At 44.9% G+C, this 20943-nt stretch overlaps 1 protein-coding gene across 2 annotated transcripts in view; it reads right to left on the reverse strand.

The window, feature by feature from the left end:
- Positions 1–20943, reverse strand: part of LOC140460481 (disintegrin and metalloproteinase domain-containing protein 12-like) — a 180747-nt gene that overhangs the window by 152231 nt on the left and 7573 nt on the right. The window contains exons 2-4 of one of the 2 annotated variants that reach the window (XM_072555026.1): positions 14908–15000; positions 5043–5093; positions 2079–2274 (exon numbers count right to left, since the gene is read on the reverse strand). In XM_072555026.1, coding sequence (XP_072411127.1) covers positions 2079–2274; positions 5043–5093; positions 14908–15000 — 340 coding nt within the window. The remainder of the gene's footprint in view (positions 1–2078; positions 2275–5042; positions 5094–14907; positions 15001–20943) is intronic. The other variant, XM_072555027.1, reaches the window with a different exon arrangement.

The following is a 20943-nucleotide window of genomic DNA, read 5'->3' on the forward strand; positions in this document are numbered from 1 at the left end:
GGTGCCTGTGTTGAAGGTGAGCTGTTGTATTGAACTCCTGTAATCTATGTGTTGTAGGTAAACCCACAATGCCCTGAAAGAAGAATTTCCTAAATCATCATTATACTCTTAATTCAAACGCCCCCATCTGCCATGGTGGGATTCAGACCTGGGTCCCCAGAACATTTCCTGGGGTTTTGGATTACCAGTCCAGCACTAACACCACTGCACCATCACCTCTCCTTGAATAATGACACCATATTGACTGTCCTTCAGTCATGTGGCCGAGAAGAATTGATACTTATTCTCAGCATCATTGTACGTTCTTCCCTTGGCTCAAGCCTGTCAGATTACTCAGAACCTCCTCACTGTCTGCTCATTAATGGGATCATAGACGTCCTCCTTGGTTTCAATAGCCACATTGTCTTTCTCACGAGTGGACACTGCACACAAGATCCGTCCCTTCATCCTCCAGCTCCAGGCACCAATTTCCACTGTGCTCCAGCCTTGCCCCAGTTTAATGGGCACAACTGTTTCCCCCGTTTTCCTTTTACCCTTAATGTACCTGTAAAACACCTTTGGATTTTCCTTTGCTTTACTGTATCTTCATGTCCCTTTTCACTCTCCAATTTCCTTTTGAGGTTCCCTCTGGCACCCTCTGTACACTTCCAGGGCTCCTGCTGTTTGGAGCTCTTGGTCTGCTCCTTTCTCTCCTTATCCAATGCTGTGGATCCCTCAATGTCCAGGGGCCACTGGATTTAATGGTCCCAACTTTTGACTTTATTGGACCATGTTGGGCCTGTTCTCTGTACATTCCCTTCTTGAATGCACCCCCACTGTTCAGAGACAGATTTCGCTGAAAGTATCTGCTCCCTGCCCACTCTGGCCCAATCACATCGGATCTTATTAAGGTCAGCCTCCCCCCACCCCCCCTCCCCCAGTGGAGAACTTCCATTTCAGGGCCAGCTTTGCCCCTTTTCCTATACAGTCTTGAATGTAATGGAGTTATGATCGCTGTCTACAAAATGCTCCCACTGATCCCACACCCACTTACCCAGCTTCATTACCTAAAGTCAAGTCCAGGACCAATCCCTCTCTTGCATTTTAAGAATTCCATTCCGTCTGTCCTAGTCTTTACTGGAGATGTTGAAATCCTCTACTATCATGACTCTATTACTTTTACAATTTCTGTGAAATTTGTCTGCATGTCTGCTCCTGTATTTCTGTCGGACTCTGAGGGTCTATAGAAAACTCCCAGATGAGAGTAGATTCGCAGTAGCTCTTTGTCAGTACAGACTTGATGGGACAAAGGGATTGCTCTGATGGTTTGATGTGATGATAATTTGATAGAATTTTAAGGGCTTCCCCTAGTTGTTGTTCTAAATCCCAGTCAATATAGTCCAAACTGATCTGGTCTCTCCTCATGTATCAATGCTCCCATCCTAGGAAACAGTCTCAGAAACCTACATTGCATTCCTTCCATCACTAGAGTAACCTTCCTCAGATATGAAGACAACGTTCCACAGGTGGTCTCGTGAAAGCCCTGCTCCTGTCCTCAAATCCTCCTGGTATGGAGGCCAACATATGTATTCCCAAATCATCTTTCAGATAATAATCTACCATCGTGGTATTCTCCAGGTAATTGATGTATTGACAGCTTGATATATCTTATAGGAAAGGACAGAAAGATGTGGAAGGTATGGAAACAGGCCCTTTAGCCCAACAAGGCCACAGAGTAATTCCACCCAGGCCCATTCCCCTAACTAATGCACCTAACACTATGGACAATTTAGCATGGTCAATTAACCTAACCCATCTTTGGAGGAAACCCACACAGACACGGGGAGAACATACAAACTCCACACAGACAGTCACCCGAGGCAGGAATCAAACCCGTGTCCCTGGCACTGTGAGGCCGCAGTGCTAACCACTCAGCTACCATGCCACCTCGTAGTTCTCTGGTATATCTCTGGTATTTAACTGGCCCTTGTGCTTCCTGAAGAAGTATTTTGATTTCCTGCTGGAACCAGTGTATCATGGACAGAATTTACTGTGATGGTTGAGCAACAGCATGAGGGAGTTGAATAAAATGGACTCACCTGAACCCCATAACTCCTCACACATGATGTCTGGAGACTGACAAGCCCCAGCACTACAATATGAAGCTCCATCTTTACACTCATAGCCATCCTTCAGGAACACATTGTCAGGGCATATTGAAGAATTCCCATAACAGTATTCTTCCAAGTCACATTCCCCCATCAATGGGCGGCAAACTGTTCCCATTGGAAGAAACTGCAGAACAAAGACAGAGATGACATGGTATTACAACACAGCAACGAACCCCTCTGTTAATTAAACCAGACCCACAGAAAAGCTCCCCTTACCTCATAGATCTGTTAAAATATGAGTGACAGAGAACTCCCAAATTCTACTATTTAAAGAAAATAATATCAATTTATTCTTTAACTCAAAAAGTGAACATTAAATAATAACTTTTCACAACTTGATGCACCCCTTTTCTCCACATGCTTATTACCTGCCTCCAATTCTTTAACAATATACTGTTCCAATAAAACATTTATTAAAATTACATCAACTTTGTTTCAAAACCACACAGCGGCTGTCATCTTCAGTGTCTGTCTTCTTCCGGCTGAAGATCTCCCTGGGCCGTTGTCTTTTTTTATTGCAAATATGTTTCATATGAAAAGGTACCTTTGAGAGAGAATGTTTCCTAATTTCTTGGATCTGTGTTGATGGCAGTTCCTCTGTCTCAAAATTTTCAAAATGCCCACATTTTTATATCTGCCACATCGGATTGTCTCATAGAGTCATAGAGAGGTACAGCATGGAAACAGACCCTTCAGTCCAACCTGTCCATGCTGACCAGATATCCCAACCCAATCTAGTCCCACCTGCCAGCACCCGACCCATAACCCTCCAAACCCTTCCTATTCATATACTCATCCAAATGCCTCTTAAATGTTGCAATTGTACCAGCCTCCATCACTTCCTCTGGCAGTTCATTCCATACACGTACCACCCTCTGCATGTAAACATTGCCCCTTAGGTCTCTTTTATATCTTTCCCCTCTCACCCTAAACCTATGCCCTCTCGACTCTCTGACCCCAGAGAAAAGACTTTGTCTATTTATCCTATCCATGCCCCTCATAATTTTGTAAACCTCTATAAGGTCACCCCTCAGCCTCTGATGCTCCAGGGAAAACAGCCCCAGCCTGTTCAGCCTCTCCCTGTAGCTCAGATCCTCCAACCCTGGCAACATCCTTATAAATCTTTTCTGAACCCTTTCAAGTTTCACAACATCTTTCCAATAGGAAGGAGACTAGAATTGCACGTAATATTCCAACAGTGGCCTAACCGATGTCCTGTACAGCTGCAACATGACCTCCCAACTCCTGTACTCAATACTCTGACCAATAAAGGAAAGCATACCAAACACCTTCTTCACTATCCTATCTACCTGTGATTCTTATGTGGGAAGAAACAAATATTATGTTGGCAAAACAATGAATTCAAACTCAATTGGGTTTTAGTATCCTGGGGCATAATTTAAACTGTTGGTTAAATTTGAATTGTTGTCAAAACAGCAACCAACTCAGGTATCTATTTCACAGCCTAGTGTTACATATTTTCCATTTTCCAGTACACCCTGAGACTGTCACCTAGACATATCCCACAGGCAATTGTAAGCTTTCCATTTAGAACAGCATTCATTCTCTTTTAAAGAAACATAACAAGCATTCAACTTCATAACATCCCCCTCCTTAAGAAAAAAATATACCATCAATGAAAAGATGGCATCATTTTTTTCTCTAATTCTTAATCCTATTACAATGAAATACATAAGTTATTAATTTAAGTTCATATTAATTTCTGCACACCTACCCACACACACACACACACACACACACAAAACATCGAAATCTTATCTATACTTGTTCCTTTAAATCTGTGATTAACACATCTGTGATCACATTTTACAATCTGCAACATGTAAATATGAAGTATGTAACACAAGACTCCAATGAAATAGCTTCACATTTTTGTCTTTAAATCTTTCCAAAAATGTAAGAGGATTGTGATCCTTGTACACAACCATCTCTGCCACATTGTTCATCACATAAACATTAAAATGTTGTAAGGCCAGTACCAAACTCAATTGTTCTTTTTCAGTGGTAGAGTATTTTCTCTGTTGGGTGTTGAGTTTCTTTGAAAAGTAGCCAATTGGCCGTTTGATTCCTGTAGCAGTACAGCTCCAACTCCTATATCGCTCACATCAATTGTAACTTTCAAAAATATGATGCACCTAAAACTGCTGCAGTGTTTAATACTGCTTTTAAATTCTCAAATACCTCTTGGCATTGTTCTGTCCACCAAAAGTTGATGTTCTTCTTTAATAAGTATGTTAGCGGGTGCCCCAATCTGCTGAGGTTTGGAACAAACTGCCAGTAGAATCCACTTAGTCCCAAAAATTGAAGCAACTGATTCTTTGGGGTTGGTCTTGGAAATTTGTCGATGGCCATCTCTTTGCATTCCTTGGGGTCGATCTTCTATGACCCATATTATGTTCCAAGAACGTTACCTCTGCCTTGGTGAATTCGGTTTTCTTTAAGTTTTGCTTCACTTAATCATTCAAAGAGCTTAGCCAACTGTACCAGGTGATCTTTCCATGTCTCATTAAAGATCACTACATCATCCAGATGAACTGCACCATTTGTTAATCAGGCCACAACTCTGTTTGTGAGAAGGTGGCGGCTGTGTCCTTCATTCTAAAGGGCATCACTTTGAATTGATATAATCCCATTTGGGGTTACAAATGCAGAAACTTCTTTTGTTTTCTTTGTAAAGGTACTGCCAATAACCACACAGTAAGTCCAACTTGGTGATGTAAATGGCTTGTCCAACTTCCTCTGTGGTGTTCTCCAATCTTGGTGTTGTGTATGAGTCCAATTTTGTTATGGCGTTGACCTTCTGATAGTCCACACAAAATCATTGAGTCCCATCAGGTTTGGGAACTAACATAATTGACGAACTCCACTTACCGTGACTCGGTTCGATGAGCATCGCATCCACTTCCTTCTGGACCTGTGTGACTTTGAAAGGATTCAGTCTGTAGGGTGTTGTTTTATCAGAATAGCCTTCCCTACTTCTACTTCATGTGCAATAGCATGAGTCCTCCCCATCTTATTCCTGCACATGTTCTCAGATTCCTGTAACAAACATTTCAACTGTTTTCTGAGCTTCTGAGACAGAACTTCCACTAAGTTATCCCACTGCTCAAGGAATTCCTCATTGTTTAATGTATTTTGAGGCACATCAGGATTTGATTCCTCACTCCGTGGGGCAGTAACTAACACCCGTTTCTCCAGATCCCTGTCTCTTATTATAATAAGGTTTCAACATATTCATGTGACATACCCAATACAGATTTTTCCAATCCGGCATCTTTACCAGATAGTTTACCTGACTCAACCTTTTCCTCAATTTGTTAGAGACCACTAAACCTGGCTTTGGAGGGATCTCCTACCACTGATAGCAATAGTAATACATCATCCCCAAGGGGAAACTTCCGAATTTTAGTGTTTTTATCTGCCACCCTTTTCAGTGCTGTTTAGCTAACCTACCTACCCAATTTAATGTCTCCCTCACCTCAGATACATAATCCAAGTGTGAGATCTCCAACTTCGGTCCTGTCAATTTCTATTTAATTAATTCTAAAGGCTTCTCACTTCATGTTCGAATATTAACTCAAAGCGAGTGCATTGAGTAGATTAATTTAAAGCATCTCCAATGGCAACCAATATGAATGGGATACCTTTACCCAATCATTCGGGTAATCCTGACAGTATGCTCTTAACATGGTCTTCAAGGTCTGATGCCACCTTTCCAAATCTCCCTGGGATTCAGGATGACAGGCACTGGATTTAAAGTGTTGTATGTCAAACCCATCCATAACCTGCTTAAACAGCCTAGCAGTAAATATAGACCCTTGATCTGATTGAATCTCTCTGGGTAGTCCATACTATGTGAAAAAAGCTACTAACCCCTCGACCACCCTTTTTGCGTGAATACTCCATCATGGAATTTCCTCTGGAAATCTGGTAGACACATCCATTCTGGTTAACAAATACTAGTCCCAGTTTTAGTTATTAGGAGGGGACCTACACAATCAATCATAACCCGCGGGAAATGTTCTTCAAATGTGGGAATTGGCAACAAAGGGGCTGGTTTTATTACAGCCTGAGGCTTACCTACCATCTGGCATGTATGACACTACGGCAAAAGTTAGCCACATCCTTATGCATTCCAGGCCAATAGAAATGTTTTTATACCTTAGTCTGAGTCTTTCATAGTCCAAAGTGACCTCCTACAGGTAGTTCATGTGTTACCTGTAACACCTCCAGTCTGTATGCCAGCAGCAACACAATCTGCTGCACTTCAGCCCATTTCTTCTCAGCACTAACCTGCCGTGGCATCCATTTTCATCTTAGGATATCTTTAAGATAATAACCCTCAGGAATACATTGTGACTCCTTTGCTAAGTATGCATCAATATATATATCTTTTATTGTCTGTTGTAAATCCATTAGCCTTTCAGGACTAAACCCTTCTGTCTGACTCTCTGCCTGTTCAGGTTTTTCCTGCACCATTACATCAAACAGAGTGTCCACGAACTGAACCTCAACTCCTTCATTGTTCTCTTTAGTTTTTGGTTCATGCAGTAACTCAGACAATGGGATCTTGTTATTATGCTGTCTGAAAAAATTACAGGATATTTTCTTTTAACTCCTCAGTTCCCTGGTCTTCCTTTGGGGTGTCACTCCTACCATGGATTCTGCCAAATCGTTCCCAAGAACAAACTGAATTCCTGGAGCTGACACTCTGTCAATCACTCCCACTGTTACTGACCTAGTCTTGAGTTGGTACTCCAACCTGATCTTACATAGGGGAACGCTAAATTTCTGTCCACCTACCCCACAAATTACCACGCTCTTGGGTAACAGATCAGAATGTGTGCGTATTCACTCATCTCCTCACAATCAGAGACTGATTAGATCCTGCATCTCTCCAAATTATAGCTTGTCTCCCTTTGCCCTCTGTCCCTCCTTAGTAAACTTTCCCCACAGAGGTGAAGTCTTTGTAGAGATCAGGTACTAACTCCACTCCCAACCCCTGCCGAGGTTGTGCACTCTCCTGCAGCTCTTCGACTTTTCTTGGGGTCTCCTTTACTACCATCACTAATGCCACTGGCATAGCTTCTTTTACCACATCTTTTCCCACAATGCCTTTCTTCAATGACCAGCACTGGGACTTCATGTGGCCCACTTTACCACAGTGGAAACATCTGAGACCTTTCACCTCTTGTCCACCCTCTTGGGCTTCCAAGGAAGACTCAGACTAAGGTATAAAAACATTTCTATTGGCCTGGAATGCACAAGGATGTGGTTAACTTATTCCGTACGTGTCATACATGCCAGATGGGGGTAGGTAAGCCTCAGGCTGTAATAAAACCAGCCCCTTTGATGACAAGTCCCATGTTTGAACAACTTCTCACATGGGTTATGATTGATTGTGTTAGTCCCCTACCCAAAACTAAAAGCAGGAACTAGTATTCGCTAACCAGAATGGAGGTGTCTCCCAGATTGCCAGAGGCAAGTCCATGACAGAGTATAAAGGAAAACAGGGTAGTAGAGGAGTTAGTAGCTTTCTTTGCACAGCATGGGCTACCCAGAGAGATTCAGTCGGACCAATGGTCAAATTTTACTGCTAGGTTGTTTAAGGAAGTCATGGATAGTTTAGGTATACAGCACTTTCAATCCAGTGCGTATCATCCGGGGAGATTTGGAAAGGTGGCATCAGACCTTGAAGACCATGTTAAGAGCATACTGTCAGGATTACCCGAATGATTGGGTAAAGGTATCCCATTCATATTGGTTGCCATTGGAGATGCTTTAAATTAATCTACTCAATGCACTCGCTTTGAGTTAATATTCGAACATGAAGTGAGAAGCCTTTAGAATTAATTAAATAGAAATTGACAGGACCGAAGTTGGAGATCTCACACTTGGATTATGTATCTGAGGTGAGGGAGACATTAAATTGGGTAGGTGAGTTAGCAAGATGCCAGATAGAAAAACAATCTGTATTGGGTATGTCACATGAATATGTTGAAACATTCGTATAATAGAGACAGGGATCTGGAGAAACAGGTGTTAGTTACTGCCCCACAGAGTGAGGAATCAAATCCAGATGATGTGCAGTTTGATGTGCCTCAAAATACATAGAACATAGAACATAACAGCACAGCACAGGCCCTTCAGCCCTTGATGTCGCACCGACCTGTGGCCCATCTAACCCACACTATTCCATTCTCATCCATATGCCTATCCAATTACCAGTTAAATGCCTCTAATGATGGCAAGTCTACTAATGTTACAGGCAGTGCGTTCCATGCCCCTGCTACTCTCTGAGTAAAGAACCTGCCTCTGACATCTGTCTTAAATCTATCACCCCTCAATTTGTAGCTATGCCACCTTGTACAAACTGACGTCATCATCCTAGGAAAAAGACTCTCACTGTCTACCCTATCTAATCCTCTGATCATCTTGTATGTCTCTATCAAATCCCCTCTTAGTTTCTTCTCTCCAATAAGAACAGACCCAAGTCTCCCAGCCTTTCCTCATAAGACCTTCCCTCCAGACCTGCACCTTTCCCAATGCTTCCACATTCTTCCTGTAATGGGGCAACCAGAACATAGAACATAGAACATAGAAGAATACAGCACAGTACAGACCCTTCGGCCCTCGATGTTACCCCGATCAAAGCCCACCTAACCGACACTAACCCACTATCCTCCATATACCTATCCAATGCCCGCTTAAATACCCATAAAGAGGGAGAGTCCACTACTGCTACTGGCAGGGCATTCCATGAACTTACGACTCGCTGAGTGAAGAACCTACCCCTAACATCAGTCCTATACCTACCCCCCCCTTAACTTAAAGCTATGCCCCCTTGTAATAGCTGACTCCATACGTGGAAAAAGGTTCTCATGGTCAACCCTATCTAAACCCCTAATCATCTTGTACACCTCTATCAAGTCACCCCTAAACCTTCTTTTCTCCAATGAAAACAACCCCAAGTGCCTCAGCCTTTCCTCATAGGATCTTCCTACCATACCAGGCAACATCCTGGTAAACTTCCTCTGCACCCGTTCCTGTGCCTCCACATCCTTCCTATAGTATGGCGACCAAAACTGCACACAATATTTCAGATGCGGCCGCACCAGAGTCTTATACAACTGCAGCATGACCTCAGGACTCCGGAACTCAATTCCTCTCCCAATAAAAACCAGTACGCCATATGCCTTCTTCACCGCACTATTTACCTGGGTGGCAACTTTCAGAGATCTGTGTACATGGACACCAAGATCCCTCTGCTCATCCACACTACCAAGTAGTCTACCACTAGCCCAGTACCCCATCTTCTTGTTACTCATACCAAAGTGAATCACCTCACACATACCCTACAATTCTCTCTAAGACTTTGCCCACAACAGAAGTGAGACTCACCGGCCTATAGTTACTAGGGCTGTCCCTGCTCCCCTTCTTGAACAAGGGAACCACATTCGCTATCCTCCAGTCTTCTGGCACTATTCCCGTAGATGAGGACATAAAAATCAAGGCCAATGGCTCCGCAATCTCCTCCCTAGCTTCCCAGAGAATCCTGGGATAAATGCCATCAGGCCCAGGGGACTTATCTATTTTCATCCTTTCCAGAATTTCCAACACCTCTTCCCTACATACCTCAAAGCCGTCCATTCTAATTAATTGTGACTCAGTATTCACATCGGCAACAATGTCCTGTTCCTGAGTGAATACTGACGAAAAGTATTCATTCAGTGTCTCCCCAATCTCTTCCGCCTCCACACACAACTTCCCACTACTATCCTTGATTGGACCTATTCCTACCCTGGTCATTCTTTTATTCCTGACATACCTATAGAAAGCCTTTGGGTTTTCCCTAATCCTACCAACTAAGGACTTTTCATGTCCCCTCCTTGCTGCTCTTAGCTCTCTCTTTAGATCCTTCCTGGCTACCTTATAACTCTCAATCGCCCCAACTGAACCTTCACGCCTCATCTTTACATAGGCCGCCCTCTTCCCTTTCACAAGGGATTCCAATTCATTATTAAACCACGGCTCCCTCACTAGACCCTTTACTCCCTGCCTGACTGGTATATACTTAACAAGGACACCCATTAGCTGTTCCTTGAACAATCTCCACATATCAATTGCGCCCATGCCTTGAAGCCTACTTTTCCAAGCCCCCCATCCTAAGTCGTGCCTCACTGCATCGTAATTTCCCTGCCCCCAGCTATAACTCTTGCCCTGCAGTGCACACTTATCCCTCTCCATCACTAGAGTAAAAGTCACCGAATTGTGGTCACTGTCCCCAAAGTGCTCACCTACCTCCAAGTCTAACACCTGGCCTGGTTCATTACCTAGAACCAAATCCAGTATAGCCTCACCTCTTGTTGGCCTGTCTACATATTGTGTCAGGAAACCCTCCTGCACACATTGGACAAACACCGACCCATCTAACGAACTCGAGCTATAGCTTTCCCAGTCAATATCTGGGAAGTTAAAGTCCCCCATAACAACCACCCTATTACTTTCACTCTTCTCCTGAATCATCCTGGCAATACTTTCCTCTATTCTCTCGGACTATTAGGAGGCCTGTAGAAAACTCCTAACAGGGTGACCTCACCTTTCCTATTCCTAACCTCAGCCCAAACTACCTCAGATGGCGAGTCTTCATCCATCGTCCTTTCTACTGCTGTAACACTATCCTTGACAAGCAATGCCACACCTCCCCCTCTTTTACCCCCACCTCTGACCCTACTAAAACATTTAAACCCTGGAACAGCCAATCCTGTCCCTGTTCTACCCACGTCTCAGTAATAGCCACAACATCGAAGTCCCAGGTACCAGCCCACGCTGCGAGTTCACCTACCTTATTTCGTATACTTCTGGCATTGAAGTATTCACACTTCAGGCCACCTTCCCGTTTACAGGTACCCTCCTTCGAGATCGATGCCATATTCCTAACCTCCCTACACTCCAGGTCCTGTACCCTAAAGCTACAGTCTGGGTTCCCATGCCCCTGCAGAGTTAGTTTAAACCCCCCCCAAGAGCACTAGCAAACCTCCCCCCAAGGATACTGGTGCCTCTCAGGTTCAGGTGCAGACCATCCTGTTTATAGAGGTCCCACCTTCCCCAGAATGAACCCCAGTTATCCAAGTACCGAAATCCCTCCCTCCTGCACCATCCCTGTAGCCACACATTTAACTCTTCTCTCTCCCTATTCCTCGACTCTCTATCACGTGGCACGGGTAACAAACCAGAGACAACAACTCTGTTCGTTCTAACTCTGAGCTTCCAACCTAGCTCCCTAAAAGCCTGTCTAACATCCTCAGCACTCCTACCTATGTCATTGGTGCCAATATGGACCACGACTTCAGGCTGCTCCCCCTCCTCCTTAAGGACCCGGAAAACACGATCAGAGACATCACGTACCCTTGCACCTGGAAGGCAACCTACCAAACGTGAGTCTCTCTCGCCCCCACAAAACCGCCTATCTGTGCCCCTCACTATCGAGTCCCCAATTATTATTGCTCTGCTCTTCTCCACCCTTCCCTTCTGAGCAACGGGGACAGGCTCCGTGCCAGAGGCCTGAGCCCCGTTACTTACCCCTGGTAAGTCCCCCCCCACACAAGTATCCAAAACGGTATACTTGTTATTGAGGGGAACAACCGCAGGGGGTCCCTGCACTGGCTGCTTCCTCCCAGTCCCCCTCACTGTCACCCATCTGTCTATAACTTTCGGAGTTACTACTTCCCTATAGCTCCGATCTATGACCCCCTCTGCCTCCCGAATGATCCGAAGTTCATCCAACTCCAGCTCCAGTTCCCTAACACGGTCTTGGAGGAGCTGGAGATGGGTGCACTTCCTGCAAGTGTAATCAGCAGGGACGTCCATGGCATCCCTCACCTCATACATGTTGCAAGAGGAAGAACTGTACACAACATTCCAAGTCTGGCCGCACCAGCGTTTTGTATAGTTACAGCATGATATTGGGGCTCCAGAACTCAATCCCTCTCCCAATGAAACCTAACACACCGTATGCCTTCTTAACAGCACTATCCACCTGGGTGGCAACTTTCAAGGATCTCTGTACATGGACTCCAAGATCCCTCTGCACATCCACACTACCAAGAATCTTTCCATTGACCCAGTACTCTGTCTTCCTGTTGTTCTTCCCAAAGTGCATCACCTCACATTTAGCTGCATTGAACTCCATTTGCCACCTTTCAGCTCAATTCTGCAGTTTATCCAAGTCCCCCTGCAACCTGTAACATTCTTCCACACTGTCCACTACTCCACTGACTTTAGCGTCGTCTGCAAATTTACTAATCCATCCACCTATGTTATGCCTGCGTCTAAGTCATTTATAAAAATGACAAACAGCAGTGGTCCCAAAACAGACCCTTGTTTCACACCACTAGTAACTGGACTCCAGGCTGAATATTTTCCATCAACCACCACTCGCTGCCTTCTTTCAGAAAGCCAGTTTCTAATCCAAACTGCTAAATCACCCTCAATCCCCTGCCTCTGCATTTTCTCCAACAGCCTACCATGTGGAACCTTATCACAGGCTTTACTGAAGTCCATGTATACCACATCAACTACCCTACCCTCATCTACATGCTTGGTCACCTTCTCAAAAAACTCAATATGGTTTGTGAGACATGACCTGCTCTTGACGAAACCATAATGACTATCTGAAATCAAATTGTTGCTTGCTAGATGATTATAAATCCTATCTCTTATAATCCTTTCCAAAACCCTTTCCTATAACAGAAGTAAGGCTCACTGGTCTATAATTACCTGGGTCATCTCTACTGCCCTTCTTGAACAAGGGCACAACATTTGCAATCCTCCAGTCCCCTGGTACTAAATCTGTAGACAATGACCACTCAAAGATCAAAGTCAAAGACCCAGCAATCCCCTCCCTCGCTCCCCAGAGAATCCTCGGATAAATCCCATCTGGCCCAGGGGACTTGTCTACTTTCACTCCTTCTAGAATTGATCACACCTCTTCCATACTATCCTCAATCCTTTCTAGTCTAATTGCCCATATCTCATTCTTCTCCTCCACAATATTCTCCTTTTCCTGAGTGAACACCGATGAGAAATATTCATTTAGGATCTCTCCGATCTCCACAGGATCCACACTCAATTTCCCACTTCTGTCTTTGGCCCTATTCCTCCCCTAATCATCCTTTTATTCCTCACATACCTATAGAAAGCTTTAGGGTTCTCCTTTATTCTATTTGCTAAAGGCTGCTCGTGTCCTCTCTTTGCTTTTCTTAACTCTCTCGTTAAATCCTTCCTCACTGATCTGTAACTCTCCAACGCCTCATCTGTACCATCTTGCCTCAATGTCTCATAAACCTCCCCCTTGCACTTAACAAGAGATGCAATTTCTGTAGTAAACCACGGTTCCCTTACCTTATCACCTCCTCCCTACCTGACAGGGACAGACCTATCAAGGACACGCAATATCTGTTCCTGAAACCAGCTCCACATTTCCAATGTCCCCATCCCCTACATTTTGCTACCCCATTCTCTGCCTCCTAAGTCCTGCCTAATCACATTATAATTGCCCTTGTCCCATCGATAAGTCTTGACCTGTGGCATGTACCGATCCCTTTCCATCACTAAACTAAACGTAACTGAATTATGGTCACTCTCTCCAAAGTGCTCACCTACAACTAAATCAAACACCTGGCCTGGGTCATTCCCAAGCACCAGATCCAGTGTGGCCTCCCCTCTTGTCGGCCCTTCGACATCCTGTGTCAGGAAACCCTCCTGTACACGTTGGACAAAACTGATCCATTCAACGTACTAGATTTACAGCATTTCCAATCAATGTTGGGGAAGTTAAAGTCCCCCATAATGACCACCCTGTTCCTTTCACTCCTACCCAGGATAACGTTGCTAATTCTCTCTTCCACCTCCCTGGAACTCTGTGGAGCCCTATAAAAAACTCCAAGCAGTGTGACCTCTCCTCTCCTGTTTCTAACCTCAGCCCACACTACCTCAGTAGACGAGTCCTTGTCAAAAGTTCCCTCAGCCACCGTTATACTGTCTTTGACTAACAAAGCCACACCTCCCCCTCTTTTACCACCTTGCCTGATCTTAATGAAAGAATAGGGCCAAGTTGATTTGTTGCAGACAGACAATGATCCCATTCAATGATGAAAGAGGTTCGAGGGCAGTTCCAATCTTCCTTCTGTTGTGTTACAGGATGTGTACAGGAATTGTTCTGTCACTAAGTATTTAACAGACGAACTGATGACATGCCTGTTTGAGGTTTTTCAGTGAATTGACCCATTGCCAATCCAGTACAAGTGAGAATTCTGTCTTACCCAAACCAATGCAATACCCTAAAACCCTCAGTTTGAATCACCAAGTGGTCTCCTTTTCTGTTAAATCAGAACTCACACAACATCAGGTTATAGTCCATCAGATCTATTTGAAATCACAAGCTTTCGGAGCGCTGCTCCTTCATCAGGTGAACCTGTCGGACTATAACCTGGTGTCGTCTGACTTCTGACTTGATCCAGCCCAGCTCCACATCCTTTTGGACTGTAGACATGTCTGTGTCCTTTCTGTCCTCTCCCTCCTCCAAGTTACAACATTCTCTCTCGCTGTCCCATCCCATCTGCCTGAGTAATTGTTTAGTTTGATTGCAAAGTGAATGAGGAATGATGAAGGTAATGATACCACCACCCAGAGTATTCCTCTGTATAGCACAGGGAGTGACTAATGTGATCTTTACCTTACAGTCTTCACAGCACAGCTCAGTGGATGAACATTCGGCCCCACGTTTGAATTTACATGTTGCAGGATCACAGCAGGGGTCTCCACATTCCTGAGGACAAACAAACAAACGTGAAAATGCTGATTACTGATGGACAAGCTGGTGTGAAGAGGAAGAGGGAACTGATCCCAACCTTAGGGAGCAATCCCCAGAATTACTTTGTTTGAAAGCAGACTGTGCTGTATCCACCTTGGGACTATTTGAAGTGGGCCGCTTTGTTCAGGAGTGTGTTGGTGTGAAAGCACAGCAGGTCAAACATGAAGGGGAGGAGCATCAATGTTTCAGGCAAAAGCTGTTCATTAGGACTTTGTGGAATGCTTTAGTAAAGTCCGTGTAGACAACATCCACTGCCTTAGATATCAATCATCTTCAGCACTTCCTCAAAATAAACTCAATCAATTCAGATTTATGAGACAAGACCTTCCCCACATAAAGACATGCTGACTATCCCTAATCAGTCCATTCTTTTCCAAAATGTGAGTGAATCCTGTGTCCAAGAATCCTCTCCAATAATCTCACTAACACAGATAGAGGATTCACCGGTCTATAATTTCCTACATAACAGGGTAATCCCGACTGTCTCTCTTGAACAAAGGAACAATATTGGCCATTCTTCAATCTTCTGGGACCTCACCTTATGGTCTGATTAATAAGTTTGATGATGACCTAATAGTTGACGAGGTTGTGGAGACTGAGGAAGATTGTCAAAGTATAAAGACCAGTTGGAAAGTTGGGTGGAGAAATGGCAGATGGAAGACATATAGGTATCTCCTCAGATATAGGCCGAGGCTGAACAGGCTGGGGCATTTTCCCTGGAGTGTCAGAGGCTGAGGGGTGACCTTATAGAGGTTTATAAAATCATAGGGCCATAGAGTCATGGACATATATAGCTCAGAATCAAACCCTTCAGTCCACTCGTCTATGCCAACTAGATATCCTAACCTAACCTAGTCCTATTTACTAGCACGTATCCACATCCCTCAAAACCTTTCTTATTCGTATACCCATCCAAATGCCTCTTAAATGTTGTAATTGTACCAGCCTCCACCACTTCCTCTGGCAGCTCATTCCATACACACACCACCCTCTGTGTGAAAAAGGTTGCCCCTTAGGTCTCTTTTATATCTTTCCCCTCTCACCCTAAAGCTATGCCCGTCCCAGGACCTTACCATTAAGTGGATAAGTCCTGCTAAGATTTGCTTTCCCAAAGCACAGCACCTCACATTTATCTGAATTAAACTCCATCTGCCACTTCTCAGCCCATTGGCCCATCTGATCAAGATCCTGTTGTAATCTGAGGTAACACTCTTCGCTGTCCACTACACCTCCAATTTTGGTGTCATCTGTAAACTTACTAACTGTACCTCTTATGCTCACATCCAAATCATTTATATAAATGACAAAAAGTAGAGGACCCAGCACCGATCCTTGTGGCACTCCACTGGTCACAGGCCTCCAGTCTGAAAAACAACCCTCCACCAACACCCTCTGTCTTCTACCTTTGAGCCAGTTCTGTATCCAAATGGCTAGTTCTCCCTGTATTCCATGAGATCTAACCTTGTTAATCAGTCTCCCATGGGGAACCTTGTCAAACACCTTACTGAAGTCCATATAGATCACATCTACTGCTCTGCCATCATCAATCTTCTTTGTTACTTCCTCAAAAAACTCAATCAAGTTTGTGAGACATGATTTCCCACACACAAAGCCATGTTGACTATCCCTAATCAGTCCTTGTCTTTCCAAATACATGTACATCCTGTCCCTCAGGATTCCCTCCAACAACTTGCCCACCACCGAGGTCAGGCTCACTGGTCTATAGTTCCTTGTCTTTACCACCATTCTTAAACAGTGGCACCACGTTAGCCAACCTCCAGTCTTCCGGCACCTCACCTGTGACTATCGATGATACAAATATCTCAGCAAGAGGCCCAGCAATCACTTCTCTAGCTTCCTATAGAGTTCTTGGGTACACCTGATCAGGTCCTGGGGATTTATCCACCTTTAACCGTTTCAAGACATCCAGCACTTCCTCCTCTGTAATCTGGACATTTTGCAAGATGTCACCATCTATTTCCCTACAGTCTATACCTTCCATATCCTTTTCCACAGTAAATACTGATGCAAAATATTCATTTAATATCTCCCCCATTTTCTGTGGTTCCACACAAAGGCCGCCTTGCTGATCTATGAGGGGAGAAAGTGAGGACTGCAGATGCTGGAGATCAGAGCTGAAAATGTGTTGCTGGAAAAGCGCAGCAGGTCAGGCAGCATCCAAGGAACAGGAGAATCGACGTTTTGGGCATCAGCCCTTCTTCAGGAATGGAAGGGCTGATGCCTGAAACGTTGATTCTCCTGCTCCTTGGATGCTGCCTGACCTGCTGCGCTTTTCCAGCAACACATTTTCAGCTCTGATCTTTGAGGGCCCCTATTCTCTCCCTCGTTACCCTTTTGTCCTTAATGTATTGGATTCTCCTTAACCCTATTTGCCAACACTATCTCATATCCCCTTTTTGCCCTCCTGATTTAAGTAGACAGGGGAACCTGACTTACCTGAATAACGAGTATCCGAAGAGAATCCCAACCTCCCAATAGAAACATCATGTCAAGAAGCTGTTTCAACTCTGATTGTGTCTTTTATTTACAGAAACAATGATTAAAAACGAACCTGGCTCACTGAACTGCTGCCGAGAACACTCCTGGACAGACCAGCCACCGTCTCCAAATGACTGACCTCCCTCCCCCTCTCTCTGTCTCCCCACACGTTCCTTGGAGTTCTACACAGGGGTGTACCCTAAACACCCCTTCCCCAGATAGTCTCTCTAACATTGTCGTGTCCAGGACAGAGGTGCAACCCATCAAAACGTTGTGTGTATGTGTGTGTGTCTATGTAAATCTGGGTGTCTGTGTATATGTGAATGTGTGTGTGTGTGTGTGTGTGTGTTTGTGTATATGTGTGTGTGTGTCTGTGTATGTGTGTGCATGTATGTGTGTGTGCCTGTGTGTGTCTGTGTATTTGTGTGTGTGTGTCTGTGTATATGTGTGTCTGTGTATATGTGTGTGTCTGTGTGTATGTGTGTGTGAGTCTGTGTGTCTGTGTATGTGAATATATGTTTGTCGGTGAGTGTCTCTGTGTGTATGTGAGTGTCTGTGTATATATCTGTGTATATGTGTGTGTCTGTGTGTATTTGTGTGTGTGTCTGTGTATGTGTGTGTGTCTGTGTGCGTCTTTGTATTTGTGTGTGTGTGTCTGTGTCTGTGTATGTGTGTGTGTATATGTGTGTGCCTGTGTGTGTCTGTGTATTTGTGTGTGAGTGTCTGTGTATATGTGTGTGTCTGTGTATTTGTGTGTGTGTCTATGTATATGTGAGTGTTTGTGTGTCTGTGTATATGGGTGTGTGTGGGTCTGTGTATGTGTGTGTCTGTGCATTTGTGTGAGTGTAAGTGTGTGTGTATCTGTGTATATGTGTGTATGTGTGCCTGTGTATATATGTGTGTGTCTGCGTATGCGTGTGTCTGTGCATATGTGTGTGTGTCTGTGTATTTGTGTCTGTGGGTCTGTGTATATGTGTGTGTCTGTATCTGCTTGTGTGTCTGTGTATATGTGTGTCTGTGTATGTCTGTGTGTCTGTGTATGTGTGTGTGTCTATGTATATGTGTGTGAGTCAGAGAATATGTGTGTGTCTGTGTATATGTGTGTGTGTGTCTGTGTATGTGTGTGCATGTATGTGTGTGTGTATGTGTGTGTCTGTGCATTTGTGTGAGTGTATGTGTGTGTGTATCTGTGTATATGTGTGTATGTGTGCCTGTGTATATATGTGTGTGTCTGCGTATGCGTGTGTCTGTGCATATGTGTGTGTGTCTGTGTATTTGTGTCTGTGGGTCTGTGTATATGTGTGTGTCTGTATCTGCTTGTGTGTCTGTGTATATGTGTGTCTGTGTATGTCTGTGTGTCTGTGTATGTATGTGTGCCTGTGTATATATGTGTGTGTCTGCGTATGCGTGTGTCTGTGCATATGTGTGTGTGTCTGTGTATTTGTGTCTGTGGGTCTGTGTATATGTGTGTGTCTGTATCTGCTTGTGTGTCTGTGTATATGTGTGTCTGTGTATGTCTGTGTGTCTGTGTATGTGTGTGTGTCTGTGTATATGTGTGTGAGTCAGAGAATATGTGTGTGTCTGTGTATATGTGTGTGTGTGTCTGTGTATATGTGTGTCTGTGTATATGTGTGTGTCTACGAATATGTGTTTGTCTGTGAGTGTCTCTGTGTGTATATGTGAGTGGCTAGTTGGTGTTCATGTATACGGATCGTTAGCTGTCTTCCTGTTTGTCTGATGTAGTGTTTTGTGCAGTCCTTGCATGGGATTTTGTACACTACATTGGTTTTGCTCATGCTGGGTATCGGGTCCTTCGTCCTGGTGAGTTGTTGTCTGAGAGTGGCTGTTGGTTTGTGTGCTGCTATGAGTCCTAGTGGTCGCAGTAGTCTGGCTGTCAGTTCAGAAATGCTCTTGATGTATGGTAGTGTGGCTACTCCTTTGGGTTGCGGCATGTCCTCGTTCCATTGTCCTTCCCTTAGGCATCTGTTGATGAAATTGCGAGGGTATCCGTTTTTGGCGAATACATTATAGAGGTGTTCTTCTTCCTCTTTTTGCAGTTCTGGTGCGAGAACGACATGACCAGCCATCCTTAGTAGCCACACACTCAGATGACAAGCAACATGAGTTCGACTGGGACAACACTACTATTATAGGACAAGCCAAACAGAGAACAGCCAGGGAATTCCGAGAGGCATGGCACTCATCCACAGATTCAATCAATAAGCACATCGACCTGGACCCAATATACTGGCCACTGCAGTGGACAGCTGGAACTGACAACCGGAAGCGGCAGATTCAAACCACGACAAATGCCGGAGGAAAGATCACAGAAGCGCTTCACAGGAGGCTCCCAAGCACTGAGGATGTCACCCAGACAGGAGACGAAACATCTGTGACACAAATTCCCAGCTCGGCGAACAGAACCACAACAACGAGCACCCGAGCTACAAATCTTCTCACAGACTTTGAATATACTTTCTCTGGACTCTGGACAATGCTTTACTTGCTCTGGATGAGTGGTGCTGGAAGAGCACAGCAGTTCAGGGCAGCATCCGAGGAGCAGCGAAATCGACGTTTCGGGCAAAAGCCCTTCATCACGAATAAAGGCAGTGAGCCTGAAGCGTGGAGAGATAAGCTAGAGGAGGGTGGGGGTGGGGAGAAAGTAGCATAGAGTACAATGGGTGAGTGGGGGAGGGGATGAAGGTGATAGGTCAAGGAGGAGAGGGTGGAGTAGATAGGTGGAAAAGGAGATAGGCAGGTAGGACAAGTCAAGGAGACAGTAACTGAGCTGGAAGTTTGAAACTAGGATGAGGTGGGGGAAGGGGAAATGAGGAAACTGTTGAAGTCCACACTGATGCCCTGGGGTTGAAGTGTTCCGAGGCGGAAGATGAGGCGTTCTTCCTCCAGGCGTCTGGTGGTGAGGGAGCGGCGGTGAAGGAGGCCCAGGACCTCCATGTCCTCGGCAGAGTGGGAGGGGGAGTTGAAATGTTGGGCCACGGGGCGGTTTGGTTGATTGGTGCGGGTGTCCCGGAGATGTTCCCTAAAGCGCTCTGCTAGGAGGTGCCCAGTCTCCCCAATGTAGAGGAGACCGCATCGGGAGCAACGGATACAATAAATGATATTAGTGGATGTGCAAGTAAAACTTTGATGGATGTGGAAGGCTCCTTTAGGGCCTTGGATAGAGGTGAGGGAAGAGGTGTGGGCGCAGGTTTTACAATTCCTGCGGTGGCAGGGGAAAGTGCCAGGATGGGAGGGTGGGTTGTAGGGGGGCGTGGACCTGACCAGGTAGTCATGGAGGGAACGGTCTTTGCGGAAAGGGGTGGGGAGGGAAATATATTCCTGGTGGTGGGGTCTTTTTGGAGGTGGCGGAAATGTTGGCGGATGATTTGGTTCTTGCGA

The sequence above is a fragment of the Chiloscyllium punctatum genome, chromosome 36, assembly GCF_047496795.1.
Source record: "Chiloscyllium punctatum isolate Juve2018m chromosome 36, sChiPun1.3, whole genome shotgun sequence".
Classification (NCBI taxonomy): domain Eukaryota; kingdom Metazoa; phylum Chordata; class Chondrichthyes; order Orectolobiformes; family Hemiscylliidae; genus Chiloscyllium; species Chiloscyllium punctatum.